General features: G+C 39.9%; 1 protein-coding gene across 1 annotated transcript in view; it reads right to left on the reverse strand.

The window, feature by feature from the left end:
* The window catches only part of pdgfc (platelet derived growth factor c), a 45,813-nt gene extending 27,645 nt beyond the window's left edge, over window positions 1-18,168 (reverse strand). Inside the window, exon 1 of the mRNA XM_023397930.2 lies at window positions 17,396-18,168. Coding sequence (XP_023253698.1) covers window positions 17,396-17,573 — 178 coding nt within the window. The 5' untranslated portion in view covers window positions 17,574-18,168. The remainder of the gene's footprint in view (window positions 1-17,395) is intronic.
* Between the last annotated feature and the right edge of the window lie 3,286 nt (window positions 18,169-21,454).

Here is a 21,454-nt window from a genome sequence, read left to right on the forward strand (position 1 = left end):
TTGATAGCTGATCAAAATCCACTTTGTAGCTCCCTGGCTCCAAGACAGAAACTCTCAAGCCTGCAATGAACAGCTTGGAAGAGGTCAATAATGTTTTCAACTAATGATTTCTAAATTGATCTGGGAGTGCACATATCTGTGCTAGAATCTCAGTAAAGCTTAGGTTGCAACTTGGATAAATGCCAAATTCACACACTGGGAGAAGTTTGTCTTAACACATCTTCCTCCACTTGTCCTATTACTTTAATCTTATCTTAAATCATGGAAATCCAAGTAACATAGACCTCCCAGTGCTCAAAGTTAAACCATTGTAGCCACTGAGTAATATTCATCTAAACACAACAGCTGTCTACAGTTCCAAAAAATTATACAATTTACACAGCAAACATAACCTTCCAACAACCCTTTAAGGAGCTTGGAGCAATGCAAGCAAATCTGAGTAAAGCCTTTAGAGGTCTGATTAGATTTTCAGCTGTGGCAAATTGAATGATAAATCCAAATCTGCAGACAAGGAGGCAAGTAAAAGAAAATTTTAATTGTGGCAGTTTAAGAATGAAATTCTCTAGTCTCTGGCTGTGCTTCCAGATACAGATCGATTTCTTTAAGCGGGTTGCCCTGGATCTCTAATTACTGCCACCCCACCAAGCCTTCCTAACCTTTTGGCCCAGCTGTCTAGAGAAGAGGAGCTGCAGTGCAGAACCCCGGGTAATGAAAGTGTGTTCCTTTCAACCTCTACGTATTTACCAAGGGAGGGTTTGCTGAGCACAACTGCTCTTTTCTTGTAACATCGTACACTCATGCAGATACAGGCCTGTTACTATCCACTACAGCCATGGTTTCTTGCTTTGGTCAAAAGCACTGTGACGGCAGAAAGTTGTTGAAAGAGGTCAAGAGTGTGTCTAATTCACTGTCCGGAAATTCTCACAGGACTCAAACTGACAGCCCCCTGGTCACAAGTTTGCTTCCAAAACAATTCGGCTACCAACAACCACCCACCCAGGCCACTGTTTACCACCATCAATGCCGAAGCCAAATGCATGTCCTCCAAACCCCAGGGAACAATATCTGAGCATACATGCCAGCATCACGACTTGCCAAATGGCTGTCTTTGCTAAACCAAGCAAGTTTGTATGTGGATCTTCATAGTTGACATGAGTAGCAATTTGAGGATTAGAAAATGGGAAAATTGATGTTTCTGAGGGGAAACGTCTGTAGACGGGGGCAGTGTCTTAGTGTCTGCAGGTTAATTCCCATAAGAGGGGAATTCAGTTATTGTATAATTGCAATGTTCCTCACAGAGCAGCTCTCTATGGATCCATTCATTCAAGGGTTTCCACAGGATTTGTATTTCAATCATTATGGCAGCACTGTTAAAAGAAATACAAAGGGGTGTAGTGTACACCGTCTTTGAAAGCAAAACTCTGAAACTCTAAATCTTTTGATGAATTGCCTCATTTCATTCTCTCCCTCTACCTTTCTTACTGCTCTTAGTTGTGTTATCAAATGTGAACGTATGAGCCTAGCTAAAATGATGCAAAATATCCACAGTAAAATGACAAGGCTGAGTAAGATCACCACAGCTGTGCGAGTTGTTATACGTTCACACACAGACATTTTTTTTGATTAATGGGATAAACATTAGCTGCTCATGATAACCTTTCATGGCAGCTTTTGTGACTAGTGATTGGTAAGGACAAAAAAGTAAAAAAAAATTGAGTGAATGAATGAAGCGAATGGTTCACTCATTGAACACCAGATGAGGCTGTGGATTTCATTTCACCTTAGCTGGACCTCTGACACAAACATTGTTTTTGCAGGCTAATTGCATGTGAATTATCAATGCAAGCTATAGCAATTCTCGTATGAAAACAAATCAGCTTCATATAAACAAATCCAGCAAATAAATGAAAATCCTGCTGCTGTAGTTGAAGAGAAGGAAGAAGAATGTGATTATGATTTACTCACATCTAGTAAACTCACTGCTGTTTTATTTAATCAGTTGCTCTCTAGATGCAATCGCAGTTTATCAAATGGTCAGTCCCTCATTGCACATGGTGAGTTTTATTAATTGTCTTCAGGCACTTAAACTACGAGCAATCCTTGTTTGACCTTCAATCGCCTTTGCATCGTACCACATGCACGCTTCACCATGACTAACATCTTCTTGCTGTGATGTCACCAGACTCAGTGGGTCTCATTTTTATGTGCTTGTTTGCGGCATGTTTTCAGCAATGACAAATAAATGGAGATGCTAAGCACTTAGCACCCAGTTTTCCTTTTTAATTGTTGACACAGGTCATTAAGCCTCTGACTGTCCGCCGTTTGACGAAAGGCCTCCCAGCGCTCCTCTCTGAATGCTCATAAAAAGGCCTTTCAATCATCCGAGTCCATTTGCCTCTAAACATAACCCCGCTGCTGGATGCAATCCTTATCACAGACATATAAACAAGAAATGGAAGTACACCGCCCGCCACTAAAAGCTTTATTTTATCTTTGAAAACAATGAATATTCATGAAGCTGCATTTAAGGAACAATAGCCGTGTAATTACCTCCTGAGATAAATGGTTACAAAACAGATGCCTTTCTCTCTCCAGTGCTTGTAGAAAGTATAGATCTGGGTAAATACTTCTCACTAAAACTTCACAATTCAATCCCTGAGCCAAGCAATCACTAGATGTTGCCTAAACAGCAACCTGTAATTAGCATGGCTATGAGGAACTGCAGTTAGTTTCTGAGAAATCACTAATGCTCTGCTGATTAGCCAACTGTTGGGTGAAATATAAAGTAAAACTTATGAACAGTGATAAACCAGGGTAATGACTAATAATGTGTCTTTTATTCATGCATTTTTTTTGGCTACAATACCTATTTGTTAGGTTGTTGTTGTTATAACAATCCATGATGTATTATATGTAGCCATATTTGTCAGTTATAATTAATATTAGTATTATGTCTTGTTAATACAGCCACAGCTGTGAAAGAATAACAGTCATAGTTTCATTAACTCACACCCAACTAACAATAAGCCAGATTTGGCAGTAAATGAGGACAATCCCCTTTTTCATGTTCCCAAAAATCTCTCATAAATTATGTTTATATGGTGGGCTTCATCATTTGTTCGATTCTTTCCACTATCAATTATTTTTGAGGGCATGTTAAAATGGTAGGTACAATTTGAAAGATGATGTTTTAATGATGTAAGACCATGTTATTGTGAATTCAAGTTGGACAATGGTGTCATTATTCTAATCTGTCTTTTTGGAAAAAACATTTAGCTGCACAATGCTTGTGTTTTGGAATTTCCTAATATGTTCCAATGCACTCTTTGAAATGTAATGGCATATAAAACAAAATGTAGGATACGTGGAACAAATGTGGATTTTAAATGCACTGTTTTCATCTGTATCTGTAAAGAAAAATGCTTTACAAGAGCAGAGTGCTGAACTATCTCTGTTCAACATAATAGATATCCTGGCAGCGACAGAGTGGTGAAAAATGTTTCATGTCCACAGCATGCATGGAAACGTGTCAACAATGTGCCTGAGAAAATCCATCAACATGAGCATCCGATGCTGCAAACGACGCCAAAAACATCCAACTCACAGACCCACTTTAAAATCTCAGCTAAGGCCTGTCAACAGGTGTGAAGGGAGACAAAGTGTTGAACAAACTTGGCTGTCAAAGCAGAAAATGAAAGATAGATTTTGACAAACGTTGTTGTGCATGAAAGATCTGCCTTGTCAATGGCATCTCATTAGCTGGCGTGGTTCCAGGATATTTTAATGCTGTTGTCTGTAAAAGCCCTAATTAGAGGCTGTTGAACAGATGTAAAATGTGGGGGGAGAAGGACGAGAAGGAGGATGTGGGGAGTTTAACACCTTCTCTACTAACTGGTTGGTAACCTGTCATACTTTTCTTACAGAGTCTCTCAGGATTACTCATTCAGAAGGCATCCTTTAAGCTATTATCACACAATTTCGCTGTGAAGAAGAAAGGGGAGTGAAAAAAGAGAGCTATGAAGACTGGCAGTAAAAGATGTTTAAGTGTTAAAGTTAAGGTGTTAAAGTGGTATTATGTGGGAGAACCTACATATCTCAGATCAGTTATTACATGTTTGTAAACACACTGTGAATGGGACATTTGTCTGATCTGCTTTTGTGTTTCAGTATCTGTAGATGGCACTCAAAAAGTCAGCAGCTGTTGTTTACTGTGTACACTGATGCATTAATACAGACAGAAATGTTATGTGTGTGATTTAGGCTTTATACACTACAATGCTAGACCATCAATTTTAGACTGATCCACTCTGGATATCATTTTTACAAAGCACCCCTGTCAAATGTGAAAAATTGTTTTATTTATTTTGATTGTGAGCCCAAAACAAAGTGGAGTATATATGTTTTTCTATTTCGACAGCTTTGAGTGGGCCTGGCGTAAATTATATTACAAAACCAGAACTTAGGAATACTACAACACAACTGAGCAGCACGTCAGAAAAAGCGAAACTGTACGACAGGACCAGTGTGTTCAATGTACACATTAACATACAGAAAATGTGCCAAGGTGGGAAAGACTGTGAAAACACCAATAATTAATGCTTTCCTTTTCCTAATGCCCATTACTGACTTGTGTGGCGGGCTGCCCAGTTTATGTCAAGTTAATTATCTCCTGGACGGAAATACAAATTCACTCCACCCTCATTCCAGACTAAAAACACTATCTTTAACTATATTCAAGACCAAAGGTCTTTAATTTACACGTGATTTTAGACACTTTAAGACTTTTCTAGGGTTTACAGACACTTGTCTTTACCTGTGCATTTTCACTTGTCAATCACAGGTCTAACTAATGACAAAAATAGAGGCTGCACTGCATTTAGTTGTGCCAATTCAAGGGCCTTTGTGTTGCGCATTCTGGCCTGTTGGCACAGCTTACTGACACACCTAAATGGAGTAGAGCCATAATTAAGGTTATTAGTTACACCTGTGATTTCCTGCTACGACAAGTCAAAATGTCTGCTGCAAGAAATGCTAAGCAACTAACCAAACCCTCCAGGATTAAGATTCTCCATTTACTATTATTTATTTGTGAGCAGTATGGTCAAAAAGGAACCTAACTTGTGGTAAATTACAGTATACCCAATACTTCCTACTAGAATACAACATACTACCCTGGGCTTCCATGGTGCTTTGGCACAACCATGGAAAAAAACAACGCAACCAATTGGAATACATCACATTACTTCCACTTCTAAGCTTGTTTGACATCCTTTGATTACACCATCTAGTCCTTGTGTGTAATTCCAGATCCTCTATAAACTTGCCTATATTTTCACCACATGACTGAATTTGTCATATGCTGTATGCCTCAAGTGGTACTGAACCACGTAACATCTGGGCATTAAGCCCTTTCCTCTCCACACCTCTGCACCAACTGCCTAACCACAACCAGAATCAGATTCCCTTTTAATCATCAAGTATGCATTGCAGCGTGTGCAGAGACAAATCAGCTACTCACACTGGCACAGTGTTGCTGCTTCAGCAGTCAACTAGATGTCCAAGTAACAAGAGAACCAAATGTGAAAAGTAACTGGGCATCTCTAACTGACTTACTGGAAGAGTCTGTGTTTCAGCTCAGGGCTGTTGATCGAATGAAGTGCACTTTTCCAGTAAGTCGGTCAGTATTGGTGCCAAGTTATTTTTTTACATCGTACAGGACAAGGACAGATCCTCCTGCAACAAAGTTAAAGATTGCACAATGTATCACATTCACATTCTTTACTACAGTTTCCTCAGTCAACAACACTGAATGGAACAAAAAAGGCCATGTCCAGTGTCACAATATTATGTACTGCCCAGCTAATCTAAGAAAATAATTGAATGGGTTTTGACATGTCCTCTGTAACCTTGGTATCAGCCATCCTTTTTTAGTGAGTGTTACAGCACAGAAAAATGGCAGATCACCAAACGTAGAAACTATTAGAGTGACAGGGTTTGAACCTGTATCTCCAAGACACGCATTTTCTAATACTGCAGAACTATAATGTATTACCAAGGAGCTGGTCTGACAAAGGGGTACTTTCACTCTTATTTTATTAAATGGAGATTGCTGCAAGATGGTGTTTGGTGTGCAGACAGCTACACACAAACATGCACACACACAGTTGGTGAAATCATTCCAGCCAGTCATAAGACCTAATAGCTAATGTGCATTTTCATTCCATTTGGGCCGTAGAAATGGATACCCTCCCATGGGGATCCAAGTGTAAGCACGCCGTGGCAGAGCGTATCCAGTCTGCGCCGAAAACCTATTTGTGCTTTGGGAAAAGCCATACATTCTCAAAATAGTATGTGTGATTGGGTTACAGTCTCTGTATGCCACTGGCATAGCGTCGTATATCACATCTCACCATGTGCTAGGTGACATAATCCAGCCAGCATGGCACGCCGCTGCACCGATGATTACTGAGACAGGTGTGTTTTTTACACCCCCCCCCAAAAAAAATGCATTAGAGCTGGGATATTTCACATCTCTATTTAATAGCTTCTGGTTCTTTTCTCACATAAAGAAGACATAGTGGTAGTTTGATTTCCAGGGGCATGTATGACGAATTAAATAGTATTGTAGATAGTAAGTATTTCAGGTGATGGGAACTGAAAGCAAGAAAAATCTGTCCATATAAACTTTAGAGGGATGAATATTTGAGCATCTTTAGGATCCACATGCACATGAGCAATACATGGAGAGGAAAAAGCAATTTTGTTAAGATGTACATCAGTTCAGCTAGGCATAATGCGCTCTAGCAAGGAAAGCCAGCCAGCCTGATGTCCCAATGGTGTCTATGACATGAAGCACATGAGATCACACTGAATAAAAAGTATAAAAGAGCAAAACAATGCAATCAGCTGTGGCCAATGTAAAGATCTCATTTTAAACACATAGATTAACGGTGGATAGTCAAGACCTTATGGTATAATGTACAATAACTAAAAGTTAATAAACCTGAGTGCACTAGTTACTTTTTCTGACATTTACTTGCATTTTTTTTCTATTGCAACCTTTCATTTATTAAGTGTCAAATCACACATAAGGTGTGCAATTTCAACAAGGACTAAAACTGCAATTCCAAAACAATATTTGACAATATACGTAGTGAGACATAATCCAACATGTCACCTGACAAACAAGTCGCCATCTTTACCGCCTTGTAAATCCTTGGCATAAGATCTGATGGAGAAAAAAAACCTTAGCAGTGACACACTGTAAGTCCATTCAGTAACAGAAAAAACACAAGTAGCTTTCATATGTTTTGGCATTCTTTGTGTTATTGATAAAGCTAATTATCTGGGCTTAAAATATTTAATCTTCCCATAAATTCTGTAAGTACAGCACACACTTTTTATTTGCGCAATAATGTTTAGCAATCATTAAAAAGCTGTAACTATATATTTAATTCTCCTTTCAACCCCTAAAACTAGGGATTCACATAATTTCTGTGCTGAGGTGTCCAATGTGTCTTCAAAACTGTATGAGGCTGTTCACACATCAGTAACCTCCATTGCTGCTTTCTAAAATTAGCATGCTTAATGATGGTGCTTGATAACCATGAAATGTCTCTGCTGTATCAGATGAATCTAGTAGCTCGGTTTCACACGCGCGAGACAGACTTCATATCATAATGAAGAGGAAGGGAGACAAAGTGAAACCAGTTGGGATTGTTTCTGCCACAGTGCTGTGTCTGCACATAGTGACCTCTGAGGCAAGGCGGTTGTTGCTATCAAGCAACGTGGCTACATTGTCTACAGAGTGGAATTCTGGGACAAAAATATTGGAGGAATGAAGCATAAACACATTATTCTATTAGGACAACAGACAACAGACTTAAATAAGTTTGGGTCATTTCTTGGTTACAATAATCGATATATTAAATAAATGTTCTGTGTGTTGCTATGATGTAGATTCATGATTAATGAATAAATTATTTATTTAGTTACTGCCATTCATGCACTAATGTTGTCGTACCATTTAAAACTTCACAAATAGGGAACACAAATAGTGAGAAATATGCACAGAATGAGGAGGTAATGATTGGCTATTGATTATGTTACATTTAACACCTGATTTAGAGCAAACTGGGGATTATTCATTAAGAACATGGCCAGAGACATGGGTTCATTAGTGCAGCAGTCTGTTCTCAGTTAACTTGTATAGTGGAGTCACTCAGAAACTTTTTGCTAATCAATTAGAATTTAGTTCCTGATTTGTTTCTTACATCTTACTTGGTAACTACTCAGTGTTTCATATCGACAGAAAACTGTGTTACCAACTGTTTAAGTGTTACCAAGAAAACTCTTATTCTATCATAAAAGACACAGCTGTGGGATTCTTCAGCACTTGTTCTGGGTCAGGCTCCCTGTCAGTCAACTGCAAGGTGATGCCCATGACACCCAGTGAATTGAAGAGTAGAGTCATTAGAGGACACTTTGAAATACCTCTCTGATGGGAGGTGATGACATCTGCCAAGCTATGCAGACATGCCCTCCAGAGACGGTTACCAAGGTCAACTCATCTCACTGCCAAGATTTTAAGTCCGACTGGAATTCCAGTTGCCATAAGACAACCAATACTCACAGGACATCTGAGGTCTGTATGAAAACAGTGTTGTACTGGCAATGTTCCAAAACCTTGCAGCCTCAAGCTGATCCAAATGTTTTATCAATGGAGGCTTCTGCATTAGAGGGAATTGGTTTTGCAACAAAAAGAATGAATTACTTTTGCCAGCATTTACAGTAGATCAAACAACCTTTCACAGCTTCATACTATTATGCTACATAGCTGAGGAGATACATCGGCTACATTTGCTTGCCTTGACATGCTCAGTTTTCAATGCAAAATGTAGATAAATTACCACTGTGCTACTCAACCTCTGATGAACCCCTAACATTTATTTTTCATGCACCAGTCAATTTTGAAATTTCGGGCTATTTTGCTTCATATCATTTCCTCTTTCAGACTAGGAAAGGTCCAGAATACACATTTAGGTGTTTATTTTACTACACTGTCTATTTGCATCTGTAGATTTCTCCTAAACTTACCAGCATTGAACATGCAGTAGCATGATCGCTGTCTGCAGCCTGTCATCATAGGTATCGTTGTGAACCTCGCTCTATCCTCCCCTATATCGGATCCAAACATGGTCATTTCACTATTGTGTCTGTACATAGTGGTTTCAAATAGAAATGTATGGAATTTTACAAAACATTAAGTGTCTTTAAAGGCTGTTTTCTTAAAATGAGTTTTTTCTTACACTCCGAGCCGGAGGGGATTTTACTATTCATAGCCTGATTTATATAACATTTTATCCACAAAAACATGGTGAAAATGGATTTTTACTGTATTTTCTTATTTATGGAGCGATAAAAAGGGATATCCAAAATTCCCCTTGTAAAAATCTTTGACTCTAATATGTCAACAAAATCAAACAAAATTTTTGAACCTAGCTTTATCCAATGTTTAGATTTCTTCTAAACATTAATTTATACAAATTAGCACAGAATTAATTAGATAAAAATAAAATATTGTCTTAATGTAAGTAGTCAACTGTGGAAGTTTTGTGGTGTTATCTATTTTTTTCAACTTATTCACCTGTAGTGTTTTAATTTACTTCTATACAAAACCATGGAAAAGTAATATGTTATGCAGAATCTGCATTTAAGGAATTGGTTGGGTCAGGGTGACTACTTTATAAATTTTCTGTTTTTGAATGGAAATGGCATATCTTTTATGTTTTTGAAAAAGACCCTCAAGTTCTTCAGAGCTGCAATAAATGTGAGCCCACCTGTCTTTGTGGATGTGTTTTGACCCAGAGCATCAATATGTAGTAGGTCAGGACAACAATCAGCCAAGTAAAAAACAAAGGGAGCTAAGGAAACGAAGCTGCCTCAGTGAATGACAGGTATTTGCTCGGACAAGTAATCTTGACTTAAGGCAGACATACTCCAACCTTCATGTTTAGACTGCACCAGGCAGACTCTTTCCTCTGCCTGCCAGAATCAATGTTAGCATTGGGACTATTTACAGCGCCTTGTTTCAGAAGTCTAAATTTATAAACTGTACATTTTTCTGCTCTGGGACTCTCAGAGGTATGCGCTTCACTCACAATTGCTCCATCTTTTTTGCTTTGTTTTATTCAGACAGCTTCATGTGGAGCTACTTTGCTCTGTGCCAGCTGGTCAGACTGTAGCTACTTGAGTCATTGTGCAGAGGCAGCTGATAACATTCTCCAAGTCTATCCGCTAAGGAAGCCTAATTGCTTTTCGATTTGAGTAATTCCTTTACGCAGATAAGGAAAAAAAAACAAGATAGAAATGTTATCTGTATTTATTTTGCTTGTGAGGAAGAGTGGTAATCTTTACAACTGCCAATGAAATGTTGGCTTTCACAAAAAGCATTTGCAACGAAACGTTGACAAAGCCAAACATTTGATGGTGATATTGCCTAGCTGATGGTGTAACCGGCTGACAGTCCTTATCTGCAAACTGGTAATATTACTGATAGGGTGCTTCTTATTGGAGGGCAGCAGATGGAGGCCAGACAATGAGACCACTACAGATGCTGAACTGATAAGAAACGGAAAGACGAAAAACACACTGCCACATCAAGGACATTATGCAAGATATTATTTATTCAGAAATGTTTGCTGAGCATGAATGTGTTTTCTCACCAACACCCTGATTTCTACCGAGACAGTTTCAGACACACCTGGTAGCTGCAAGTACACTCAATGAACTTCTGATACTGGCCACTCAGAAGCTTAAGGTTAAGTATCTTGTTTTATGGAACTTCAGTGGAAGCTAGAATAAGGATGTGACTTATTCCCAGGGGCATGTATGACGTCTCAGTTTCTTGCAAGCTTACTTGCTTCATAATTGAACCCTGTGACCTTTCTGTTGCTACTACATCAGCAGTTTAACATTTTGTCAAATATGTGACCAAGAAAAAATTGACAGACATCTTTACTAACTATACAGTATGTCCTTACATGGGGGACGATGTAACTACTCTTGACAGCCAGTCTATATACTTTTGTGGACCTAGTTTTCTTGTCACTGTACCAATTCGTTTTTACTTGTTTATAGTTTTCCACCGTTTTATGATTTTGCAATCAGTGAATTTTTGTCCAATACTTTTCACCATTTCACAATTGCTTCCAGTAAAAACCTCAAAGATCAAATGATGCCATCAGCCTTTACTGTGGGCCTAACTGTGTTTCATCTTGCAGCATAGCTGTGCATGTATGTTACAAAGGGCAGAGGAGTTTATATATTCTAATTAAATTTCTATGAGCACAGGCACATAGAAATAGATTTAATAGGGTTGTATGGATTTAGCCTTAAATTGTTGGAGATCCACACTCAGTATTTGCATGATTACTTGACAGAGTAGGAAAAAACAAGAATATCTCATGGTTGCGCCCCCTGATGTGATACCATGAAACTGCACATCTAATTCAGAGCCTATGGATCATATGGATGTGTTTCTTGGACATGTGATATTTTTTTTCCATCATAACATATTGTCACCATTGAAATCCATTTAAACTAATGTGAGTCCAAGCTGACAACAGACATCAAAAAATAGAAATGGTTGATCTGGGTGGAATGTCTATAACTATATTATAGTTATAAAGGATCCTGACTATGTGTATGAAAGTGGTTGTTTGGAGGTGGTTGTTTCAGTGAAAAAGCCCTGATAAATTCACCGTATTTATCAGGGCTTCGCACCAGACAGTGGAAAGACCCTGTTCGCGACTAGCTGGGTAACATAGTAGAGCATTTAGCAGCCAAATACCAAAATGTTTCCCGAAGATTGCGGAGCCCAAAATAGAGTTTAAAGGAAACTTAAAACTATCAAGTGAGCAACGACTCTAAATAAATGCAAATGTTGCTGCAGGATGTGTAACTACTCTTTGCTAACATGTTCACCATATCAAATTTATAGGGTTATAATTATGTCCCTATGAATGCACACCTTGTTGTGCTGCCCCCAAGTGGCCAAACAAATCTATTATTGCAGGTTTTAGTGCATCATGCTCATCCACTTTTTGGAGACCAAGGCATTACTACTTTTTTGACCTCATTAGAACCATCACCTGCAAATCTAAAAACCATTATCTGCAAGTAAACTTCACTCACATTGATTGAGACAGACTGGGTTTTTAGAGAGCATTTTCTCTTCAGCAAAACGTAAACCTGTGACCCAGATCCCTTGAAAAGTCCCTTGGCCGTTTGAGGTGGTGTGGGAGACGGTGCTCTTGCTGCCCGAAATGACAAACAGCAGGCAGGCGGTGGCATGCTTTGCTTGCCAAATACAGCACTCCATGTTCAAATAGTGCTGACAGGGAAAACATAGACACTGTTATCCAGGGTCCCCCCACTCTGGAGTGAGATGTTGAGGGGAAAAACTCCTCCTGCCAGGAGACATAGACATGCCTGTATTCAGTGGATGAGGGGTTGTACTGCTGCTATCGTGGAAAAAAATCACTTAACTGCAGATTTTCATTTTTCTTACTTACACTGAATGTTCGCATGGTAGCCGTTAGAAATCTATTGTTCAAATGAAAAACTATATTGACTCCATTGAGAAAATAAGAAATCATCTTAACCATCCTGACAAACCTCTCTTTATACATGTGGTTTTCATCTGACAATAGTGATATACTCAGTGTAACTGTTGCCCTCTTTGAGTTCATTGAACATTCGAGTCATCCATTTTCTTTGATGGTTTTAATTCAGCCAAGCATACCGGCTGCTATTGCACTGCCCACTACAATGATTAACTGCATAGTGCTACATTCATTCATTCAAGCATATCCATCAAAGCACAGCTTCTCCTAAGTGGAAACAAGCTTTCCCAGGGAGGCAGGCTCAGGAAACATCTGACCTGTATTAAAGAATGAATGGAGATTCCAAGACCAGCTAGTTTTGTTTCACCGGTTTAAGAGCCGTATCGTAATTTCAAATTAAAACACAGAGTTAAGCACTATGGAAACCACTTAAAATAACATAGTGGAAACTTGAATGCCAGCTGGCCACACTTGTAGCTGCCAGTACAAGAGGCTTGAACCAATATAAACCAATACGTTTGGTCTAGTCAGGACAGATTTGGTAACAATTGGCAGAGAAGGAGAAAAGGGATTGTGATGCTTCTTAAATGGTATATAATTTGAGGCAACATAATGTTGCTTAACCTTGTATGTGAGGCCATTTTTTTTCAGACTCAAAGTTTTCTTTTAATTACAACAGAGACAAAGTAATTCAATAATACAATAGGTTTATGTTATGGCTCTAAATACTAAAATACCTATCAGCTTCAGCTGAGAACTGGTGGATGTATCATCAGGCGTCTGTGAACTAGAATATTTAGCTTCAACTCGCCATCAGTGAATTACTCAACAGAAATTTAAACTGTGATTGTAGCTTGTTCTCACCAGAACGCTTCTTGAGAGTTGTAGTCGATTCCTACCTTCAAGCTTTTATCTATACAGGCTTTTACCTTTGGCTTTTTATCAAGGAACCAGATAATTTCTAATCCAGTTGCTAATGTTCAATCATTCAAACAGGAAGACCTCAAGCCAAAACAAGCCTTAGAAATGCTTCACCTGTCAGTCACCTAAAATTGACTGAAAATGAATAGGACTTTTACTTGCGGAGCCCTCAATGACCAAAATAACCCCTCCTACTTCACTACCCTATAAGTGTGCTATTAACAACTGTTCTCAGTCATCTGTGAATGAATGGGTGATGTACACTTCATATTACACCTGGAACAGGCATGATTCCTAACGAGGCCACCCAGTCTCTTTCCTGTTTTTAAATCCCCGCTCTAAACTGCTTATTTGTCTACATCATAATTTAATGAATGCACAATGCAACTCTGTATCTTCAGTCCTCCATGTATGTATGCTATACGTAGAAAAACTGCACATGTTCCCCCCTTGGGCCTATGACCCTTATAACCCCAGTTCTCCCCCTAATCTCGTAATCTTTAGCGGAACAGCAGCCTCTGTGATCATTGGCAGGTCTAGCCCAGTGCATACCTTCCTCTAGTGGCGCTCGGGGGGTAGGGGGGTGTGTGGGAATATCTGCAGGTAATCCACGTCTCCTTCAAATATCTGCAGCCGGATTTTTCTAATAAGACCTGGGCCTGTGCACATGGGTGGGCTAGGTGGGGGTGAAAACATGGCCTTCTACGGGAAAGTGAAGCCAGACCACTTAACTCAGAGAAGTGATATGAAGAGGCGTCCCCTGAGATGACCTGTGTGATTGGGAGGCTGAGCTACATCTTCAGTTGGATATGCAGTGTTATACAACTGGCAGCTCTGCCAGCAAATTACAGCCTAATGGAAAAAGGCATTGTAAACGCTGTAGCATGAACAAAGGCCATCTCAGTGTAATGAAACAAGCTCATTTAGGCTGTTATTTAATAGGCTCGAAGACAAGGCCGTGTAGTTTTATTGTCATATGCCTGAGTCTGTTTGCCTAGACTTGCAACAACATGCATTCAACTTTCTCTAAAAAATACCTCTATCAAATGCACAGACTACAAATCCTGTGGTTTTATGACAAATCATGGTCCTATTGCTTTCTGGATTATATTTACTGGCCAGAATGGATAGGCTAGAAAGCTCAGGACCTTCACACTGTCTGTCTGTGATCCATGCCCTGCACCACACATGTTGTCAGGTTTAGGCAACGAAAATCTTAGAGAGAGAGAGAGACGGGAGTTTTAGTTAAATATCGAAAGAGTCAATGCTATTGAGTCAGCACTGACTTTTTAACTCGGACCAAACCAAAATGCTTTGAGTTCTCAAAACAAAAAAGGATACTTTCAATATAAAAGTTTACTTATGTTAATAAACAAAAAGTAATCTAGGCAGCATTACGTCTCTTGTAAAACATATTTGCTAGTGCTAATTTGTTGTGTACAAATGTGGTTTTTAGGGAGCAGTGATATAAATTATGACCTTTTGGACTTTAAAGGGCTTATTGTTTTCTATGTTGTCTCTGCAGCTGAACATAGTTGTAGTTGTAGATGTCACTTGACGACAACTTTGCCCATCGTTGCGGTTACAAGACAAGAGGTTATAACATGCGCTCTGGCAGATTGGGGTCTACAGCAAGTCACTATTGGAAAGTGAAAGTAGAAGATGTGATAGAGACAGTTGGACACAGTTTTTGTTGAGTAAAGGAATGAAGTTTGATGCTGAGCTCACAAAGTTTCTTTTAGACTGGTAAGTAAACAGCTGTTAATGCTAATGCTGGCTATTTAGCAATAACAAAACTTACTAACAGATACTTTAACCAATCATCAAGAGAAAATGAGCTAAATTACATCATCTATGAAACAACAGTGAGAGGCAGATTTTTCTAACAGATGAATAACTTGAGGACACAACCGGAGGTTGTGGTGGTGGTCATGGTGGATGGGTACATGCATTTTCCTTCAATCCTATTTCAATTCTGAAACTGTATAAAGCATTTTTGTTGGTGCAACTGCAGATGTCATTTTTAGCATTGGTTTTTATTAATAACCACGAAACCTTATAGCCATGTGGTGAACACATGAAAATGACATGTGCAATTCATGTTATTGTAACAAAATCTTCAGTGGCGGAGGAAGGAAATGTTCACATTATTTATGACCGCAGCACGCAAAATTTATTTTTGGGAGTTCATGCCCACTCTGTTAGCGTTCTGGAGACGTTTCAGACAAAGTCAGTTATTGTGACAGATAGTTGCTCTGCATAGCACTGGCCCTCAATGGGAGACAGCCCCTTCTGATATGTTATGGAGTCATCATCGGCCGATTGCTAAGTTTAATATCACTGGGGACTGTAACTCTCCAGGCAACTACTATTAAACATGCCAGACGGGTCTGGCTCTCTCTCATCCCCCGGATCGATATCAAATTGTCTCACAGAGCATCAGCAATCAAGCGTGCCAGAACGGTGAGCACTCAGACACTCCAGTCAAAGGTCACAGACAGCTTGGCCAGCTTCGCCCTCAGCCAACGTGTGACCGCTGTTTTAAAGAGTTCTTTGACAGTTTAACATCTCTCCCCCTACACCCCCCCCTCCTCCTTCTCCTCCTCCTCACCCACCTACTTCATCCCTCTCCCTCCACTCTCCTCCTCCCTGTTGTTTTCCTTTCTCAGCCGTCCTGATTAAACTTGGAGATCCCGGCGGGAGGCTCTGATTTCCCAGCCCTGACTGTTACTGTAGTGAAGTCAGCGCTGCATGTCCTCACACAAGGCCAGTCAAACCCAGCGGCTACAGAAGACTGAGTAATGAATGAAGTTTGACCACTGCAGCATCTGAAGGGTACTGGCATGTTGGTACTTTGAACTGCTCCCTGTGAGGTCTGTTTTCTCTTTATGTTGGTCTTTAAAATCTAACAATATGTCAGTCCAAACATACAAAACACATTTTGCTACTCCAATTCTTTGGTTTTCTTGCAGAGTTAGCTGCAGCTGGAGCTTGAATATGCATCTATATTCAAACCTCATATCTCACTTGCCTCAGAAGCCCATGGTCAAAGGCCAATTAAGGATGGACTCATTTTGGCAAAACAGTCTTTGTGGTCTTCCTTTTGTAGTAATATGTCCTGGCTTGGTAGTGTTGTACTTCCCTGCCTTCTTGATTTATATGCAGGCTACATAAAAAGCTAATTGGGAAGATAGTAATGTTATGAGGGTTAAAAAATAAACGAGCAATGCATAAACAAAATTTCAGCAGGATGGGAGAAAATAATCGACACAAATCAGTGGGAAAGAGTAAATTGATTCTGGGTTTGAAAGATGGCCTCCAACTACACACTCCCTGCCACCACTTGATTGCCAAAAATTCATGATGGAAAGAAATCACTGGAGGGTCATTACTGACTGAAATAGACACAGACCATCAACTTCAGCCTTACCTGGACGTGTCATTAAACATTGACAAAACGGCATTTCTGAATTTGATAGTGCAGCTCAGTGCAGTTCAGAGGGTAACCAAATTACACTGCCCGGAGCGACTGCTGCATGAATGGAGCCTTTTTTTTATGATCACAGGGAAAACTTCTCCCCGGGGACCTGAAATTTCAGAGGGTTTTCCCCGTTAAACATACACAGCTACACTTTAAAGGTAAAAGGTAATTTTGCACTTCCTATCCTGGATAATGCTGTTTGAACTGAATGAAACGCTCTCATTCATTGCAGTTTAAACTCAAGCAAGATGTTCCTTCTTTTTTTCTTTTTTTTTTAAGAATGGCTTTAAGCCCAGTCAGAATGAGCATTTTGTGATGTGTGTCACAAACTCCAGAGTTCATGAAACAAAACGCACTGAAAACTCACCGTTTTGCTCCTTTACACTTGGAAGGTGAAATTTGCTGACAGGACTTGATTCAGCTTCCGATCCATATTGTTGGAGAAGCGATGCAAGAAGGAATAATAATGGAAGGATCATTTGGATGAGTGGTGGTTGGCGATCACAAAACGCTGGAGACGGGATGGTTTGTATCACCACACACATGCGTCGTTTACAGGGCACCAGTGCTGCTTTGGACACATTTGGAGAGGGTAAAAGCAGAGTAGAATCCACATAATCTTAATCATCAGTCCCGGAGAAAGTGAAATTTTTTTACTTTCTAAATCAAGACTAATCCTCTTCCAAAGCTTCCTGACCTGCCGCTGCTGCGTAATGCAAGAGCGCACCTGTTGGTTCTGTGGAAAGTTGGATACTGAGTTGGACAAAGTTTGACTTTTAAGTATTTATAATCCTGGAGTTAGTTGTAAAAACGTCCTTACGCACGCACATCATCTATGGTACGAGATCATTTGAAATGCGCAGATGCATTTTTGCTGAAGCGCGCGTCCACGGTGCTGTCTTGACTCCGTCTGAATAAATCCTCGCAGATCTTTACGCATTACAGCAAAAGCTCACACACAGAGAACGACAGCGAGAGAGCAACCTGATACAGTCTGTACCCAGAAATCATTCGCAGAACCGAGACGAGCTCTGTTGTCTGGCGAGGTCTTGAGTCATAACTTGGTGGAGACTGAGATAAAATATCGCTGCGCGACTAGGGTTGGGTTTTTGGAGACTGCCAACTGACGGCACAACAGGTGCTATACATAAAGTACAACTTCCCAGCCGAGGAAACTCCCCGGGATGTTAACTATTCAGTTGCTGCCTGGTCCAAGGAGGTGTTTCACCCAAGTTGCCTCACAAATTGGCAAATACAGCTCCACTTGTTGCAAACAGTTTCACATGTTTCCTGTAGTTTCCAAGAAAAGTCTCCAGATAACAGAGAGTGAAGCAGCTCAGTACAGCCTGTTATCAAGGAGATAGAATTAATAATGATAATAATAATAAGAATTTACGACTGTTTCCTGCACAATAGAAAATGATATTTAACACCAAATGAATGACTAATGAAAGTCGAGTTATCTGTCTCAGTTTGCATTTATGGAACAACTTTGCAACAGTGGCTGAGACTTGCTGCTGAATTCGTCCCTCCCAATAAAAGTCGAGTTTTAAAACTAAATCTAAGAAGAGATGGTTTTTTTGTTTTTTTTAATTCATATTAATTAAAACAGTGTTTCTATAACTTTTTCACATCACAGATTAGACCACGGTCCTGCATCTGATAAGATTTTTGCTTTAAGATGTTTTATTACAGAAAGTGTTTGAAAGCTATGACCAAAATATTCTGTCATTGTGTTACGTAAGGATGGAATTATAGTAAAAATAAATGATTCCCCTTTTTGCTGGGAAACCACAGGAACCCTCTCAAGGACCCCTTGGGGTCCCTGGACCTCACTTTGAGAACCACTGATTTAAATCACTTATGTCCTTTTTTGTTCATCACTGTGAATTTTACAGAACTGAAAACTTTTTCCAGGTAGTTTTGGCTGATGTGACAATTGGGCCTATAGACAATTATATACGACACAGTTCTCTTGCTACAGTTTGTACACCAATTATTCCTACTGTGTTTTTCTGACTCATAATATTGGGCTACAACGTTGTGGCCTTTGTGGCTCGCTTACATGTTTTTCTTTGCCCAGTGCATCATGGTCCATCAAATTTATAACATATACTTGAAGTCCACAATGCATGTTCACATCAGGACCTTTATGATTCAAAAGGAAAGTTTCCATAAGAAAATATGCCTAAGTAAGCTTGTTTTAACCATGGAGTGATTGTTTAAACCCTGGATTCATTCTCCAAATACAGAAATGAAAGATTAATGTGAACCCACACTAGACTTTTTAACACGCTGTTGTGCATTCTGCCTAAATGTTTTTGTGGAAGGAAATGTTTAAGGGCTTCTCAATTTGTCATATCAAAGCAGAGACACCGCTTGGAACAATATTCCCTCCTGTTCCCAATTTCCTTTCTTGCCCGGCACACTGTTGTAGCTCATCAACTGCGTTTCATGTGGTTCCTCCCACCCTATTGTTGGCAAAATCCACCAGTGTATCCCCCTGCTATATGGTAAGTCTGGTGCAGCACAGACACAACAATCAAAGGAGCGCTGGAGACACATATTGAACCCATTGAGCTAGACACATGATGCAATGCTGTAGCAATTTACCCCCAGTTTCACATAGCTCAGAAACTACCACCTCAAAGAAAGTGCAGAGCAGCCATCTCTCCAGCATCAAGGTATGAAGGGAGGTTTTTTTGTGGTTTTAATCAAAGTAAATGGCTGAGAAAAGAAGTCATGGGGCACTGATACAGTCATTTCATACGTGTGTTGCCCCAGTGGAGAGGGGCATATAGAGGTCTTCTTATGCCTGCTGCAAGGGCCAAGGTCCTTTGTGTAAAGGAGTGTATCACATTCCATCCCTGCAAGGGCCTGCAGCAGATGTCAGCACTTCACACTGTGGAATCCCTCTCTCTTTCACACACACACACACACACACACACACACACACACACAGCACATGCGCACACATTCACACACTCATTCACCCCTTGAGGTTTTGTCTGTAAAAGCTGGGTATTTTGTCTCGTTGTCCACATTTGATTGCCGCTACCACGGTGGTCTTGTGAAACGTGGAGGCTTTGATACAAAGGAATATAATAAACAGAGGAAATTAGAAACAAGGCAGACCTTTTGGGTCACAGCTAACATACAGAGACGTGCCAGCCTGGAGGACTCTGTGTCCACTGGAGATGGAAATGTATACAATAGAGAATTCACAAATGGCAAAATCCCATTAGACTTGCTTGCCTTTTAGGACAGATACTGTCAAACAAACAAATGCCCTCTCCCAGTCAGTCTGTATTACACGACACATCGCTCACAGTGTCTGCGAAACACCCAGTTTTGTTCCAGGTGAAATGAAATGAAACACAGGGGAGCAGACATCTTTTCTAAATCCAGATTGCACTTCATTATTGCACCTTGAGGAAAAAGGCCTTTGAGATGACTTCATTTATATGGTAAAACCTCCTGTAGGAGCAGCAGCAGTGTTTCCCTGTGTGGTCCTGTGAAGAGTTGTCTGTGGTTTTCATTGTAGGTGGGAAATGTTCCAACACAGGAATTCAGAAAGAAATGACTCACACTTTCTCAGAATTTATAACAAATTGAAGTCTTTTATTTTGGTTGTTACATCTGATGAGTTCTTATTATTGATTGCAGATTTAAGGTCATGCTATAGGCTGTTTGCTCTAAGGGTGTTGGGTCCTTCAGTATGTGCAGTGAGATCCTGATGTTTTGTTGATGTTGAGGTCTTATGCTGAAGTTTGAGATTTGGAAAGTGTGGCATCAGTGATTCAGTTGCCCCTGGCTGCATTTGGCTTTGAAACCAGAGCCCCCTGGTGGTGCCCCTCAGGGCTACAGCCAGGTTTGTGCCCCCTGAAGATTTTTTGATGCCACTCAAAGTACTATGGAAAATGTCCTCTGTAACAAACCACACGTTTTGATTCTAGTCTGTTGTGAAAGGAAACATATTTCATCATGTGATTCAAATTAATCCCAGATTAAAACAATAACATGTTGTGTTCTAATGGAAACATCCATCCATCCAGCCATTATCTAATCTGCTTATCCTGTTCAGGGTCGCAGGGGGTCCGTCTTCACGCACATTCGATCTCAATCTCTAAAACCACCCATCATTACCACAGTGTAGAGAGGTGTACTGTTGTTTTTCAATGCCTGAATTGTTCTCACAGTTCAGATTGTATGGCTCACAGCTATAACTGACAATCCTGCTACTCCTCAGATTGGGCTTTACACCAAAGGGCTTTACATTCATTCATTAAATAACCTGGCAGTGATTTTATTGGATTCTGTAAATCTGGAAAGTGAGATTTTGTTCTGCTATGGCACTGTTGTACTCACCTGTAAATCAGGAAACCTGTCACCTTACTTGATTGTTATAGGGTGGAATAATAGTCAC

The sequence above is a fragment of the Seriola lalandi genome, unplaced genomic scaffold (genome assembly GCF_002814215.2).
Source record: "Seriola lalandi dorsalis isolate HSWRI2012SDOR001 ecotype SW California unplaced genomic scaffold, Sedor1 jcf7180002054972, whole genome shotgun sequence".
In the NCBI taxonomy this organism is placed as follows: Eukaryota; Metazoa; Chordata; class Actinopteri; order Carangiformes; family Carangidae; genus Seriola; species Seriola lalandi.